General features: G+C 36.9%; 3 protein-coding genes across 3 annotated transcripts in view; 2 read left to right on the top strand and 1 right to left on the bottom strand.

The window, feature by feature from the left end:
• Positions 1-10,401, top strand: part of tg (thyroglobulin) — a 33,727-nt gene extending 23,326 nt beyond the window's left edge. The window contains exons 41-48 of the mRNA XM_016465261.1: positions 1,387-1,583; positions 5,909-6,073; positions 6,170-6,337; positions 6,481-6,668; positions 9,024-9,131; positions 9,257-9,397; positions 9,897-10,090; positions 10,219-10,401. Of these exons, the coding sequence (XP_016320747.1) occupies positions 1,387-1,583; positions 5,909-6,073; positions 6,170-6,337; positions 6,481-6,668; positions 9,024-9,131; positions 9,257-9,397; positions 9,897-10,090; positions 10,219-10,355 (1,298 nt within the window). The 3' untranslated portion in view covers positions 10,356-10,401. The remainder of the gene's footprint in view (positions 1-1,386; positions 1,584-5,908; positions 6,074-6,169; positions 6,338-6,480; positions 6,669-9,023; positions 9,132-9,256; positions 9,398-9,896; positions 10,091-10,218) is intronic.
• sla1b (Src like adaptor 1b) lies at positions 1,541-5,379 on the bottom strand. The gene is made up of 7 exons (XM_016465267.1): positions 5,227-5,379; positions 4,511-4,610; positions 3,555-3,641; positions 3,355-3,452; positions 3,014-3,145; positions 2,766-2,892; positions 1,541-2,110 (listed from the first exon to the last, which is right to left on the bottom strand). Exons 1-7 carry the CDS (start codon positions 5,303-5,305, stop codon positions 1,897-1,899), a joined length of 837 nt encoding a protein of 278 aa, XP_016320753.1. The 5' UTR covers positions 5,306-5,379; the 3' UTR covers positions 1,541-1,896.
• A 2,001-nt stretch (positions 10,402-12,402) lies between the features above and the next one.
• Positions 12,403-14,199, top strand: part of LOC107672150 (WNT1-inducible-signaling pathway protein 1-like) — a 4,614-nt gene continuing 2,817 nt past the window's right edge. Inside the window, exons 1-3 of the mRNA XM_016465253.1 lie at positions 12,403-12,432; positions 12,555-12,612; positions 13,676-13,952. Of these exons, the coding sequence (XP_016320739.1) occupies positions 12,565-12,612; positions 13,676-13,952 (325 nt within the window). The 5' untranslated portion in view covers positions 12,403-12,432; positions 12,555-12,564. The remainder of the gene's footprint in view (positions 12,433-12,554; positions 12,613-13,675; positions 13,953-14,199) is intronic.

Genomic DNA, 14,199 nt, shown 5'->3' with positions numbered 1-14,199 from the left:
GACTCTAGCCAGTCCCACAAATGTTTTCTATTTTAAATATATTTTAAATGTAATGGCAAAGCTAAACTTTCTGTAGCCATTACTCCAGTCTTCAGTGTCACACGATCCTTCAGAAATCCTTCTGTTATGCTGATTTGGTGCTAAAGGAACAATTCTTATTATCAAAGCTGAAAGCAGTTGAGCTGCTTAATGTTTTTGTGGAAACCGTGAAATTTTTTTCTGGATTCTTTGGTGAATTTAATGCATCCTTGCTGAATAATAGAATTAATTTATTCATAGCATATTGGCTGTTTATTAGTACTTACACAGCAGGTATTAATGCCTTATTCTGCATGACCATATTTTCGATCTCTTAATCCAACTCCATACCTAAACTTAACAACTGTCTTACTAAATATTAATAAGCAGCAAATTAGGAGTTGTAGTTAATAGTGAGAATTGGTTCCCAAACTAAAGTGTGACCAAAACATCTCACTTTCCCCAAACTTTTGAGTGAAAGAATACATCCATTGTATGATAAACATTTTTTTCCTGGGTTCTGGGTCTGTAAAGACTGAAAAACCTTGGTGTAGAGTAACATTTAGTATAGAATCTAGTAAATAACACAGTCCTCACCATTATGAGCCCTGAATACAGTCGTCTTTAGTTTTATTTGCCCTTACTGTTGATGTGTTTATATTCATGCAACAAAAATGCGAATGCCTTCCGGAACACTTCATGCTGAAAAGTTCTGAAAATATTTTAAGGAATGAATCTCAATGTTATAAAGAAGTTTTTATTATTATTATTATATATCTACACTAGAATTAAACCATGTCCTGGAAGCTCTGTTGGGTTAGAATGAAATGACGTATTGCAAGAAATTGGATAATTTATTCCATAAAATGGAATTCCCCCCAAAAAATGGAATGGATTTGGTTATGGAATATAGTTATGTTATGTTCATGTGAGAAGTTCCATTCCACACAGTGGTTGTGAAAATATTCAGATTCTTTTCCCCTTTGCCACCCTTGGCTGAGTAAGTTTGAAAAGGAGGCCTAACTGGTGCCTTTGAGTGGTCTGCCAGGATGAGCTTTAATTTTCCAGCCAAAAACAACACACAGTGAAAGCTGTGCAGAAGCGTAATTGGCTTCCTTACATTTCTTGAACTGTTTGTGACAATGGTATTTCCCAGCCAAACCCCTGTGGAGCTGTGAATATTTTATTAAACATTTAAAAAATTATTATTATTGTCTTTATAGTGGATAGACTTTCACATGCGGGTTATAATGAAAAGGTGATTTTTCAGTCATTTATTGAGAATATTCTTGCGTCATAGTTTTAATCTATGTGTGGAAAACACATTTGGATATGCCTGATGAATTGAAGTCTGTTGACTCTGTCTAGATTCCAGTGCTCTGCCGGGGAATTATGGGTTGCAGGACCAGGCAGCTGCTCTGGGATGGGTTCAGAAGAACATTGCTCATTTTGGAGGAGACCCCACTAAAGTCACAGCAGGGGCAGAGAGAAACGGTGCCGACATTGCGAGTCTTCATCTTACCTCACCGTCGGCTTCATCACTTTTCCACCGAGCTTTGCTAATGGTAAGAACAGAACTCTGAAGTCCCACTGCCGGTTACATGACACCACTGTTTTATGTAACAACACTAATGTCTGAGGTCACATTTACAGTAAAAGCAATCCAAAAATAATGACACAAGGTTGCACAAGCATCTTAAAACATTCAGACTCAAAGCTTCGTAAGCCTACATTTAAATAAACACATGCCTGAGGAACTGTTTTAAATGTTCAGATGATTCTCTGACAAAAAGTCTGTCTCTTTCCAGTCAACACACAATGCCTTTATATATCCCTCTATCAGCTTTTGAGCTCTTGGAATGAATCAGCTGTGATCTATCAAAGCACCTCCTCATAGTTGTCTTCCACAGTAGCCAAACTGTCAAGCTGGTGGTTTGGTGTCATGTAGACAGACCTCCACCTCTTCTTCATGCTAAATTTCTTTTTCTCTGGCTTCTCTTGCTGTCCCAGCAAAGACAGGTAGGAAGATACACTGTTCTGAACCCCATAGCTGACCCCTGAAGGGCTTGTGCTCTGGTGGATGAGCTCCGAGCTGAGTGAGGAAAAGTGCATTAGTATTATAGATGTTGTCTGAAAAGACTTACAGTTTTTAAAATGCTTCCATGTTCATATGATAGTTCAAACACTTATCAAATAAATGAATTTCAGTTTTAGTGGAGAAACAAAAAAGGAAAATTGAAAAATATACACTACGATTCAAAGGTTTGTGGTCAATAAGTTTTTTTCCCCCAAATAAATTAATACTTTTATTCAGTAAGGATGCATTAAATTGATCAAATGTGACAGTAAAGATGTACATTGGCTACAAAAAAAAAAAAAATACTGTTCGATTGAACTTTTTATTCATAAAAAATATTAAGTAGCACAACTGTTTTCCAACTTTGACAATAATAAGAATGTTTTTTTTTAGCACCAAATCAGCGTATTAGAATGATTTCTGAAGGATTATGTGACACGTAAGACTGGAGTAAAGGATGCTAAAAATTCAGCTTTGCCATGACAAGAATAAATTAATTTAAAAGTAAAAATAGAAAACAGTAAATTTCAATCATTTTCACGATATTACAGTTTCTACTGTGTTTTTGGTCCATAAATGCAGCCTTGGTGAGCATAGATGACTTCTTTCAAAAGCATGAAAATATTACTGACCCCATACTTTTGAGCGGTAGTTTTATTGATCTTATTACCTGTTCACTGCTCTCCAGTCAAAGGATAATTTTCTCCCATCAGGTGTTTTTGTGATCTTACTCAGGGGTGTTTCACAGGCGGTCAAGCATGGGCCAGTTAGAACACAGCACAGTCCATCTGCTATATCTGAACCAGAGCAAGAGGGAAAAATCTGCATCAAACAGATACATCTTTTACACTAAAACTGGTTGTTTTTTGGTTTACCAGAGTAGTATTTATTTATTTAGTAGTAGTTTTTTTGATTTACCAGAGTAGTGGTTGACCAGATCTTCCAGACATTGAAATGTGAGGCGTGGAGCGATGAAGTACCAGTTGTTTGGCATTCGAACTATTCGATAATGCTTAATATTTCTGTGGCGCACAGATAAGGTGTACATACCTACAAAAAAAATCAGCCATATTATTGGATAAGCCAAAATATTATTTAGAAGATCCTTTAGATTGGTCTATTTATAAAACTCTGTCTGTCAGACAGTTTTAAGTGGGTGATTGTCATCCAGAATAAGCTGAAATATGGACCAGACCTTATGCTCTGGCTGTTTGGCACTAGACTAGAGTATAATGTTCATTTTAAATATGTATTCTGACCTTTTGTGCTCTCTCTGATCAGAAATGACCCCACTCGGTTTCCTGGGAGTTGAAGCAGTTCCTCAGCTTTTGGTCTGGTCACGGTTTCAAACAGCCAGCTGAGACCGACAAGAATGTTTCCATTAGCACTTAGAGAGCATTAAACAACTAGTGGAAGCTAAATGACAAGCAGCTCGTTTAGTTGGCGATTCAGAACCTACCCATGGTAGACTTTTGTGGCATGACAGTGTGGTATATAGTTCACTTCCTTAGTGTTGACCGAGTAGACCTTCCACCAGTACCCTTCCCTGAAAGAAAGTGAGACTTAATGCATGTGGACTGTTATGCTTCTCGTTTGTAATTGTAAAGTTTATAATGATCAAAAAACAACCTATTTCTATTTAGTGAAAAGCAGTTTTCTGTATGTGTTAAACGGCAGAAGGTAGTGTTAAAGTTAACACTGGCTTCAAGGTTTTGTGGTCGGTTGTGCATTCGCATATTGCGCCCAGCAACTGTGAGTGTTATTGATGGTAAATATAGTTTAATAACATACTGTACTAACACTTCAAACATACAAACATTATATCTACACTTCAAACATACAATCTCTCTCTCTCTCTCTCTGTTTCAGAAAGGCGGGGCATAGAGGAGAAACAATAATGTACAGTATGTGGAAAATAATGTGTTTTTTGAACCTTAAACCGCATAAACATTTCATTACACCAAATACACAAAATAATGTTCTTTTTAGCAACATCATATGACCCCTTTAAGCAGCATGGCTGTTTTCAACATTGATAATTATAAATGTTTCTTGAGCACCAAATCAGCATATTAGAACGGTTTCTAGAATGGCACTGAAAACTGAAGTAATGACTGCTGAAAATTCAGCTTTGCAATCACAGGAATAAATGACATTTTTAAATATATAAAAATAAATATAAAGGTATTTTAAATTGTAATAATATTTCACAATATTGCTGTGTTTTTGAGCACATAAACTGGTGTGCATGAAAGACTCTAAATAAATAAATAAACAAACAAACAAAGAAAAAACTTATTTGTTGTAGCATATCTTGAGTAATAATCTTGTGAGGCATGTTAAGAGACATATTTTACTGTTTACATTGCATACAGGCAAAAACATTTTTTAGAAATATGTGATGATAATACTTACTCAGACACTATTTTCAGCCAATCTCCCATTCGAAATATAGGCTTGCAGATATCAGGAGGAGGGTAGTTATCCAACACTACTGCGGTGTCATTCTCATCCACTGTAAAACAGAAAATATTGCATTTGCATTGGGAAAAAAATATATATGTTCATAATGTTTGTATGTTAGTTGTTGTTTTTTATGTCAAAGATAACTTGGCTCTTTGATTCTTGCTAATGAAACAAACCTGTATTTTTGCGCATTTGTGTTAGGAAGTCATTTGTATTTATGTTGCAGTGCCAGGAAGTACTTAGAATATGTTCCTTTAGCCTTTGAGCTAACTTTTTAACTTGATCATTTAATTCAAGAATGATTACTAAACAGAAAAACAAACTTCCTTGTTTGGTACTATTCAGTCATGGGTGTGATTCCAGCTAATGTTGTGCGCTTGTGTCCAATTTTAGAGACTTCATATTTTTTTTAGGTCGTACACAAATTTCACTTGTTTTTAAGTTCAGCTTAGTCTATTGAATATTATTTCATTTCAAGGACAAACCACATCTAACACTGCACGTTCTGTCTACACGGAGAACCGATATATGCTTATGTATTAATACAGTTTGAGTCTCTTCACACACCACATCTGTAAACGATTGAAACGATGTGGCATCAGTCTACAATAACTCAGAACGTCACTTGAAACCAGTCACTTGGACACTGCTCAGCATTTTCGTACCTCTTGGTGGAAGGTCTTCATTAGTATGAGCTTGTTCGAAATCCTCCAGGGTTCTTTGGCTTGCCAGAGTGCCTCCCATTGTCAGTCTCCCACAGCTATTCCTACAAATTTACCACATCCAATCAGCCATCAGATGTCTGTCCAAACCGAGACAAGCTCCCTTTCTTATAGATTCTCCTATGGTTCTGTTGTGCAAGAGTCTGACAAGAGTTTAAGGGCATGGCCTGAGTAAACGGGGAAGCTGTGTGTCTCACCACACTTTCCATTTCACAAATAAGCAAAAATAGGAAGTGCTGAAGTGAAACGGCTTTATAATCACATGCAAATTAATTCAGGAATGCTCTATATATGGAAATAATGCACTGCTTCTGGTAAATAGGTGTATAAATAGCAGTGGTATGCAAAGAAAACCACTCATGGTTTCATGATTTTCTGTTTTGAGACGTTTTCAGTCCAAACCATAATAGATTAATATAAAATTTGTTTATGTCTCATTGACATTTGAGTCTGACTGGAAAAGTTCTCTAAATTCTCTCTCAGACAAATGTCTTTAAAGTAAAACAAAAAACCCATAATAAATGAGGTCTAGATGAAAATACTTCATCATGGTTGATGACTAAAGATCCGGATACCTTTTTAGTGGTCACATGCAGTGCTTAACAATGCTGTTGTTTGCTTGTAGGGTGGATCGGTGTTTTCTCCAGCTGTTGTAATGAGTACATCTAAAGCCCAGGCGCAAACTGCATCTCTGGCTAGGGAACTTGGCTGCTCGGCCTCTGATATTTCACAGCTGCTGACCTGCCTAAGGAGTAAACCAGCTCAGAGCATCAATGCTGCCCAGACAAAGGTATAATGGGTTACTTTTGTGAAGAAAAAGCACATAACTGTTAAAAACGATCATTATTTTTGTTGCGTAACATTCTCTGGGTGTTTTTCTGTGTAGTTGTTAGCAGTGAGTGGTCCCCTGCAGGCCTGGTCACCAGTGGTTGATGGAACTGTAGTTCGGGAAAAGCCTTCTGTGGCCCTTCTGTCCGGACGCTTCCACAAAGTTGAATTACTTCTAGGGTCATCATTTGAAGACGGTCTCATCAGCAGAGCCAAGAACATCAAGGTCAGGACACAAATATATCAGACTGAGAAATGAGCGAGAGGAAAGCACCTAAAAGATACTGTGAGAATTAAAGCTGGGTGTGGTTAGATAAAAACTAGTTACAATTTCTTATTGGCGCTTTTGTGTTTCTTTTATCTGAGAAGAATTTCGAGCAGCTTCAGGGAAGGGCTGACAGCAAGACAGCATTTTACGCAGCCCTGTCTAACTCTCTGGGTCGAGATGATGCTAATGCTTTCGTGAAGGAGGCCGCGACCTGGTTCTACTCTTTGCAACACTCCCCCACACCCTCAGGATACAATGTGTTCTCTCGCGCACTGGAAAATGCTACGAGGTATGAGGTGGAAGGTCATACAGAACAAAAGTATAATTTATTTTTATTATAAGAATGTTGGATGGAAAGCATATACTGTACCTCCCAGGTACCAAAGTTGCACTACCATGCAAAATTGGGCTAAGATTTATTTATTTGTTTGTTTGTTTGTTTTAGTTATTGAAAGAAATTAAGATTTTTATTCAGCAATGATGCATTAAATTGATCAGAAGTTACAATTAAAACATTGTTGCAAGATATTTATATATATTTAAAAAAAAAAAGCTATTCTTTAGAACTTTTCTATTCATCAAAGTATTCTGAAAAAAAAAAGTATCACGGTTTCTAAAAAACAAACAAACAGCGCAACTGTTTTCAACACTGAGAATGAGAAGAAATGTACTATCAATCACCAGATCAGCATATTAGAATATAGTATCACTGAAGACTTGAGTAATGGCTGCTTAATAACATTAAGCTTTTGCCATTACAGGAATAAATTACATTTTAAAAATATATTAAAATACAGAACAGTTATTTTGAATTGTAATAATATTTCACAAGATAACTGTTTTACTGTATTTTCTATCAAATAAATAGAATTTTGGTGAGTGAAAGACTTCTTTTAAAAACACTAAAAGGTTCATTTTACTGTGCTCCCAAAGTGGCCAAAATTATTTCTTAGAGAAGTAAAATGTTTATGCCATTTGAATGCAATGTTAAAAAGGCAATCTAATTTAAAAGCCCATGATCAGCTTTTTGTTTGTAAAGCTTAGTTGCAACTCTTTAGTTCAGTGATGGGCAAACTTGGCCCTTCCAGGCCACTTTCCTGCAGAGATTTGATCCAACCCTGATAAAACTCACCTGCCTGTAGCTTTCTAGTAGTCTTGAAGACAATGATTAGCTGGTTCAGGTGTGTTTGATTAGAGTTGGAGCTGAACTCTGAAGGAAAGTGACCTGGAAGGGCCAAGTTTGCCCACCCCTGCTTTAGTTAGATGCCAAAATGAACAATAGATTTTCTCTCTCAATGTGTTCACAGCTGCCGTTCTGTACGTGAATGATTATGTTTGTTCAGACCCTTGAAAAAACGTTAAGTGGTCTGGAATGCCGAGGAATCCAGAGCTGAAATCACTTTGAGCCTTAGGGTAGGACCCTGTGTTTGAATCGCTCTTGCCTTGAGGGCGGGGAGGCAGCTTTGTTTGTGGCAAAGAGGAAGGAAATGGTATATATAGGTCTCTGACTGAAATATACTCAAGTGTGAGTTTAAAACAGTCCTAGTAAAAACTGTCACTCATCACTAATCTGAGAACAATTTCATGACATTTTAACAGTGAAGTTTATAGACTGGATGGGGGTAACTAATATTGGAAGAAGAAAACTGTAAAAAAAAAAAAAAAGAAAAATTTGTCCAAAAATACAATGATGTTTGAATGGTAATTTGGTGACTTTTAAGTAATATATTTATCTACTTAATAGGTAATGGCTGAAATGACCTAGCTCTGAATGATACTTGATGCGTGGCGGATGCAACCTTCTTGAGCTCAGTTTCTGTCAAACATCAGTATTCTGATACTCAAAGTGTGTCTGGAAAATATGAGTTCAGCGGGCTAGCATGTACACTCTTGAGAGTCAAGAGTTCATTTAACAAAAAGCTCAGTCTTTTCCTTCTAATGTATTGCTGTTTGTGATTACCAGATCATATCTGCAAACACTACATTGTTCAGTTTTGGAAACATAGCCAAAATATTTTAAATTCAGAAAGAAAATGCTGAGTAGAATTACATTTCTACTACAATAAGGTTAAAATAAATAATGATTTCATTTCTGCAATGACACTAGAATGCTAAAGGCTAAAGGACACTAGGATGCGAAATGCAATAATATGAAATTCAGTAAAATCTTTAGTGTTTAGCTCATCTTTGAAGGGCAGTTTCACATTTTCTTTTGGACCTCTGTGTCCTGAAATTCCTGCTTCTTTCTCTGAATTGTCAGTAGCTCTGAATGCAGTTGAGAAAGAGGACAAGCTGGCTGCCCACATAATCACTAGTGTCAGATATAGTACAGACCAAACCTCACCAACACACCCAATGACCCACTGCACACACAGCAGCATAGCAACATAAACAGGAAAGAGACCTAAAACTAGAATAGTACATATAGAACCCGATAAAACCAAGTTTAAATCCAGCATCATTTCCTGATCCTCTTTTTCGCCATCGTTTCATTTCTTTTTGTTTCAAAGCGACAATCAGGAAAGAATTAAACAATGTTAAATGTGATAAAACTCCTGTGTTATTAAAATCTTAAAATGCAGGTGAAGCTGCCTGCACCTTGCTATGCATGACGCATTCATATTATGCACATTTATTTCTACAGAGATCTCTTCATCATCTGTCCAGCTGTGGACATGGCTGAATTCTGGGCAGCCAACACACGGTCCAGTGTTCACATGTACCACCTACCTGAGGAAGCTACCTACAACAGGTGCCTCTCATTCCATATACTTCATGTCATACTTACTTGATTTCACAGAACTCATGGTACCACTCATAATAAAATCTATCACATTTAAGAAGAATCTCTGTATGCTAAATATATTTTTGTCGCAGTGTTGATTTGTCAGTGCCGATGGATGTGCAGTACCTCTTTGGAGTTCATCTTGCCTCAGAAATGCATGACCTCTTCAGCTCCAAAGAGAGAACGCTTACCTTGCAGATCATGAACTATATGGCAAACTTCATAAAGTCTGGGTATTTATCATCAAACTTTTCTGTTGTATTTTTTTAATGTTGTTATGTAATGTTTTTTTCCCCCTTATGTATAAGTGAAACAAATTGTCATAAAATAAAAATTTAGGGCAGGACTTGATTCTGATTGGACGGAGGCAGATCAGTGTCAGTCTGGTCAACTGTAAGAAAGAAGCAGATTTCTGTCATCATTTACTCACATCGCAACACAAATTAAGATTTATTAAGATTAATTTGTGTTTCAAAGGGTTTCAGATGACATAAGTATGAGTAAATGATGACAGGATTTTATTTTTTGGTGAACTATCCCTTTAAAACAAACCAAATGATTGGAGAAGTCTAGCATTTGTCATCAGAGAGAAGTCTACTATTTCATCAGAAGATTGAGTTATAACATTTTAATTTAAAATTACGAGGTCGAAAAATGAAACCCGCATTTTCATTTCAAACCGACTTTAGTGATATTGCACAGCCCTGTTCATCTCTCCTCTGCTCTCCATAGCAACCCCAACCTGCCTCTTGCAGCATCTAGGACGTCCTTCAGTAAGTTCTTACCCCCATGGCCTCAGTTCATGGCTCACCTGGATGGACGGGGCTATAAGGAGCTGTCCTTTACACTCAGTAACCGCAAGAACCTCCAGAGTCCTCAGTGTTCCTTCTGGTCTCAATATGTGCCGAATTTGATCACCTCTACCGGTTAGTACCGCATTTAGAGATTGGAAGATAACAGTGGGTTTTTGATCAGTCATAAATGCTTATACATTTTTAAGATTCTGTGCACTTGGTAATACTTGTGAACCTGACTTTGACTTTTGACTTCACAGCCAAATTCTCCTGTGAGACTTCAGTGGGAGATTCTGGAGGTATTCAAAATCCAACCCAAGAGCCAAAGTCAATCCCAGACGCCAGCTTCTCTCTGACTCCAAGCAAACCTAAATCTGAGAAAGATGCCTACAATTAGTCTCAAAATGTTCAGATTTTCTTGTAATTGCTTGTTCCAGAACCAATCTTGGCACTCTATCATTGTGGTGTTTCTTTTGATGTAAATCATTGTGATTATGAATCATAGTAGAACTTAAACAATAAACTGCATTGAAAACACTTTTGGGTTATTCTTCACTTTTGAAATTTAAAAAAATGATTAAGATATTGTTAGAGTATTTAAATATCTTCATTAAATAATTAATCAGGTGATTTTACATTAAAATGAAGACATCATATAGTCACATGGAATAGGGACTGACCAAAGTGCCAGGAGGACATATGAAGTTTCCAGATGCTGGAACAGTCTTGTGTGCCACTGACTGAGGGCTATTCTGAGATGTTAATTATCACTTTATTCCTGGAGATTATAAGAAGCATTTCCTCTTTGTCTAGACGATTCTGTTCCAGCTGTCTGGACACTTTTACATTCAGCCATATAAATGAAGTCAAGGTCAGAGTATTTTCTCAGAATGTGATATTTTGTGAGACATTTTTTACTCATTTCTACATGAACTATGAAACAAAGTTGCACGTTAAGGGTTGAAATATTAAAGGGTTTCCAGTGAAGTCTGTGATGTAGGAGATTAGTTTAGAATTTACTGTTCTTCTGTTTAGTGCATCAGTGGCAGGCTGCCCAGGTGTCGGTATCAATTTGTAAACCGTGGAAACCTAAACAGCAACCTAGCATATGATTCAAGGTTTTGGCAAAATATGAGCACATCACACAAACCTTCCAAAATGTTGTTTGTGTGCATTTTAAAATTCAATTCTATGCTTACCATTTAAAATTAAATTACAAATGTATTATTAATAAAAATGTATTTTTCAAATCTAGTTTAGCAAAGATTAATGTGATTATATTTCAATTGGTCAGTTTTTTTGTAGTAGATTCAAGTACTGTAAAAATGTTAAATTATGGCAAAAAAAAAAAAAAAAGCACAGCAGCTGTGGTTGCCAGAAATTCATTTTATCAGTAAAATTTAGGTAGAATTTAAAAGTAGTATTAAATCACAACAATGTCTGGTCACTTACACATACATTTTCACCTCCTGGCAGCAGGAGGAAATGTTTTAGGGACACAAAGTTATCTGTCCAACTGCTCTTATCTTGAATTCTTTCACCTGAGAAGAGATGATGCCAACCCCTCAGAGGACCTCAGATGATGCCAACCCTGAAACAACATACAGAACTACCACATTTTGCTATAAGTTTGATTGCATCATATAATAATTGCTGTTAATAGTGTTCATCGTCTGTTTTATTACGTCTTAAATTGATTTTTCCGTACTGCTGGTTCGTCTGGTCAGAGGAGAACTGGCCCCCCGACTGAGCCTGGTTTCTCCCAAGGTTTTTTCTCCATTCTGTCACCGATGGAGTTTTGGTTCCTTGCCGCTGTCGCCTCTGGCTTGCTTAGTTGGGGACACTTCATTTCCAGCGATACCGTTGACTTGATTGCAAAGATACTATTTAAACTGAGCTGGATGTTGACATCACTGAATTCAATGATGAACTGTCTTTAACTGAAAAATTTGTGTTTACTATTGTCATTTTGCATTATTGACACTATTTTCCTAATTAATGCTGTTCAGTTGCTTTGACACAATCTGTATTGTTAAAAGCGCTATATAAATAAAGGTGACTTGACTTGACTTGACTTGCTGATCTCTGGAACGATTTGTGTCCATATGTCAAGCACTTAAAGCAATAAATGAAATATGGATTTAAATAATGACTGCCTCTCCTCTTTAAATCAATATTCTGCTTATAAAAATGTATATCTTGACTACATTTAACATTATTAAAAATCCTTCATCAGATTCTTTGACTTAAATGAATCAAACAGATGGCTTGCGTAGATTTCATGTCATGCAATAATTATGCCACTGCCAAGACATAATTGAGACATGAGAAATCTAAACATTTATCTTCTATGTTAGTGATTTGATAAGACAAACTGTAGGAAAAGTTCGCTTTCTAAATAATTCAGACGTTTTCTTTTGATTCCACCCCCTTGAAGACTTCCAGCAAACTCCCTCTAAATCTGACAGACAGAGGTAAAGCACGTCCAGTAACGCTGACCGACACATCACTGAGCGCTCTGTGGATGCCACGAGGGAACGCTTGTGGATTCTACCTGTAGCAAACAACATTTCTTGTTTCAATGCATTTCTCTCAGGAATATAGTAATGTGGAGACTCCTGTCGTGGATTCTTTTGACAGCCAGTTTGCACCAGGTGAGTCTTACCATACCGTTAATTTTTAATGCAGTATTTGAATGAAAAAATCACGCAACTGAAGGCACAGAGTTTTTAAGGAAAGCAAGAATATTTGTTGTAAGCTGCCCTTTCGCGCAGTTAAAGTAGTGACGTGTTAGAGACCATCCATCACTGATTCTTGGAAAGCGCAAAACAAACTGTCTCATCATGTCATGCCATATGCAAATTCTTTGCAACCTACAAATGCATCAAGAGAAACCTAAATAATAATGTGTTCCAAAACTGAAAGTCAATGCTTGATTTGTCATGATGACAATAAAGCAAATCATTTTCTATTGGTGCATCATGTGCCATGATTTTATACTAATTAATGCTCGGAAATGTTGCATCAAGTCTAGGAAGCGTTCAGTAGATTTTTTTTTTAATAGAACACGATTTCTATATTATATATTTATTTAACTTTTTTGTTGTTGTTGTTTTCTTATTTAACCACATTTGGTGACATCACACTAACAAAAGTGCTATTATATCCTGAATATCAATTATCAAATTATTAATATTAAAAAAATGCCTCACACTAAAATTATTAATATAAAAAAATTATGCCTCACTGGAACAACACATACGAGTGGAGCGGATCGGCAGAGAGCCCCTTCTCCGCTTCTGCAATCCTTTGTTGTTGTTCCACTCCGGGTTTTCCATTTCGTCCACTGTAGAGAGAAACCGAAAGATACTCTGAGAACCAAAACGAACTGTTGTGTAGGCGATACGATTTTACACAGGCAGTATTTGATTTATAAAAGTCAAAACGTTGTGTCACAATAATGTTGCATTTCGTTCTGTTTGTATATCTATTCAAATTATCCATCAGTTTTGGAAAGCTAATTCTGTGTAATTACAGCGTAAAAGTGATCCTGTGCTTCTTCATATTAGAAACTAATCCAAAGCATCCTCTGCAATGAAGTTATTGGAAGCCTATTCAAAGAGTCCAATTTCAATGTAATTTCAAAGCAAACTCTCTGTTGCCCCAAAGTGGCTAAAGTTGGCATATCTTCTTGTTCCTCTCGTTTCTCCCACACAGGCCAGTTCCCACAACTCCACAGACTCTCCTCTTGTGACCACAGATTTGGACCCCTATTACCGATATCGATACTGCAAATGGCCCTGTAAGTGCCCTAAGAATGCCCCTGTTTGCCCACATGGGGTCAGCCTGTTGACAGATGGATGTGACTGCTGCAAGGCCTGTGCCAAGCAGGTGAGGGAGACCTGTAATGAGAGAGATACCTGTGACTATCATAAAGGACTTTACTGTGACTACAGTGCTGACAAGCCGAGGTACGAAAAGGGAGTGTGTGCATGTAAGTGACCTTATGTATTCCTTTATAGTCATATGATGCTGCTAAAAAGAACATTATTTGGTGTATTTGGTGTAATGAAATGTGTTTATGCGGCTTAAGGTTCAAAAACACATTATTTTCCACATACTGTACATTATTGTTTCTCCTCTATGCCCCGCGTTTCTGAAACGCTTCAATTTTTACAAAGCTCATCGGTCTGAAAAAGCGAGGTGTGCTGTGATTGGCCAGCTATCCAGTGCGTTGTGAT

Source organism: Sinocyclocheilus anshuiensis, unplaced genomic scaffold, assembly GCF_001515605.1.
Source record: "Sinocyclocheilus anshuiensis isolate Anshui unplaced genomic scaffold, SAMN03320099.WGS_v1.1 scaffold902, whole genome shotgun sequence".
Taxonomy (NCBI): Eukaryota; Metazoa; Chordata; class Actinopteri; order Cypriniformes; family Cyprinidae; genus Sinocyclocheilus; species Sinocyclocheilus anshuiensis.
Note: the sequence above shows the minus strand (reverse complement) of the source record. Positions and strands in the feature narration are given on the sequence as shown.

What these genes read in the sequence shown, in the direction of transcription:
- sla1b (XM_016465267.1), bottom strand. Translation starts at nt 5,305, where the DNA reads ATGGGAGGCACTCTGGCAAGCCAAAGAACCCTGGAGGATTTCGAACAA. An exon ending in GCCACAAAAGTCTACCATGG is followed by an intron (nt 3,453 to 3,554) that starts GTAGGTTCTGAA and finishes TGTCGGTCTCAG; the next exon opens with CTGGCTGTTTGAAACCGTGA. An exon ending in GACTGGAGAGCAGTGAACAG is followed by an intron (nt 2,111 to 2,765) that starts GTAATAAGATCA and finishes TTCCTCACTCAG; the next exon opens with CTCGGAGCTCATCCACCAGA.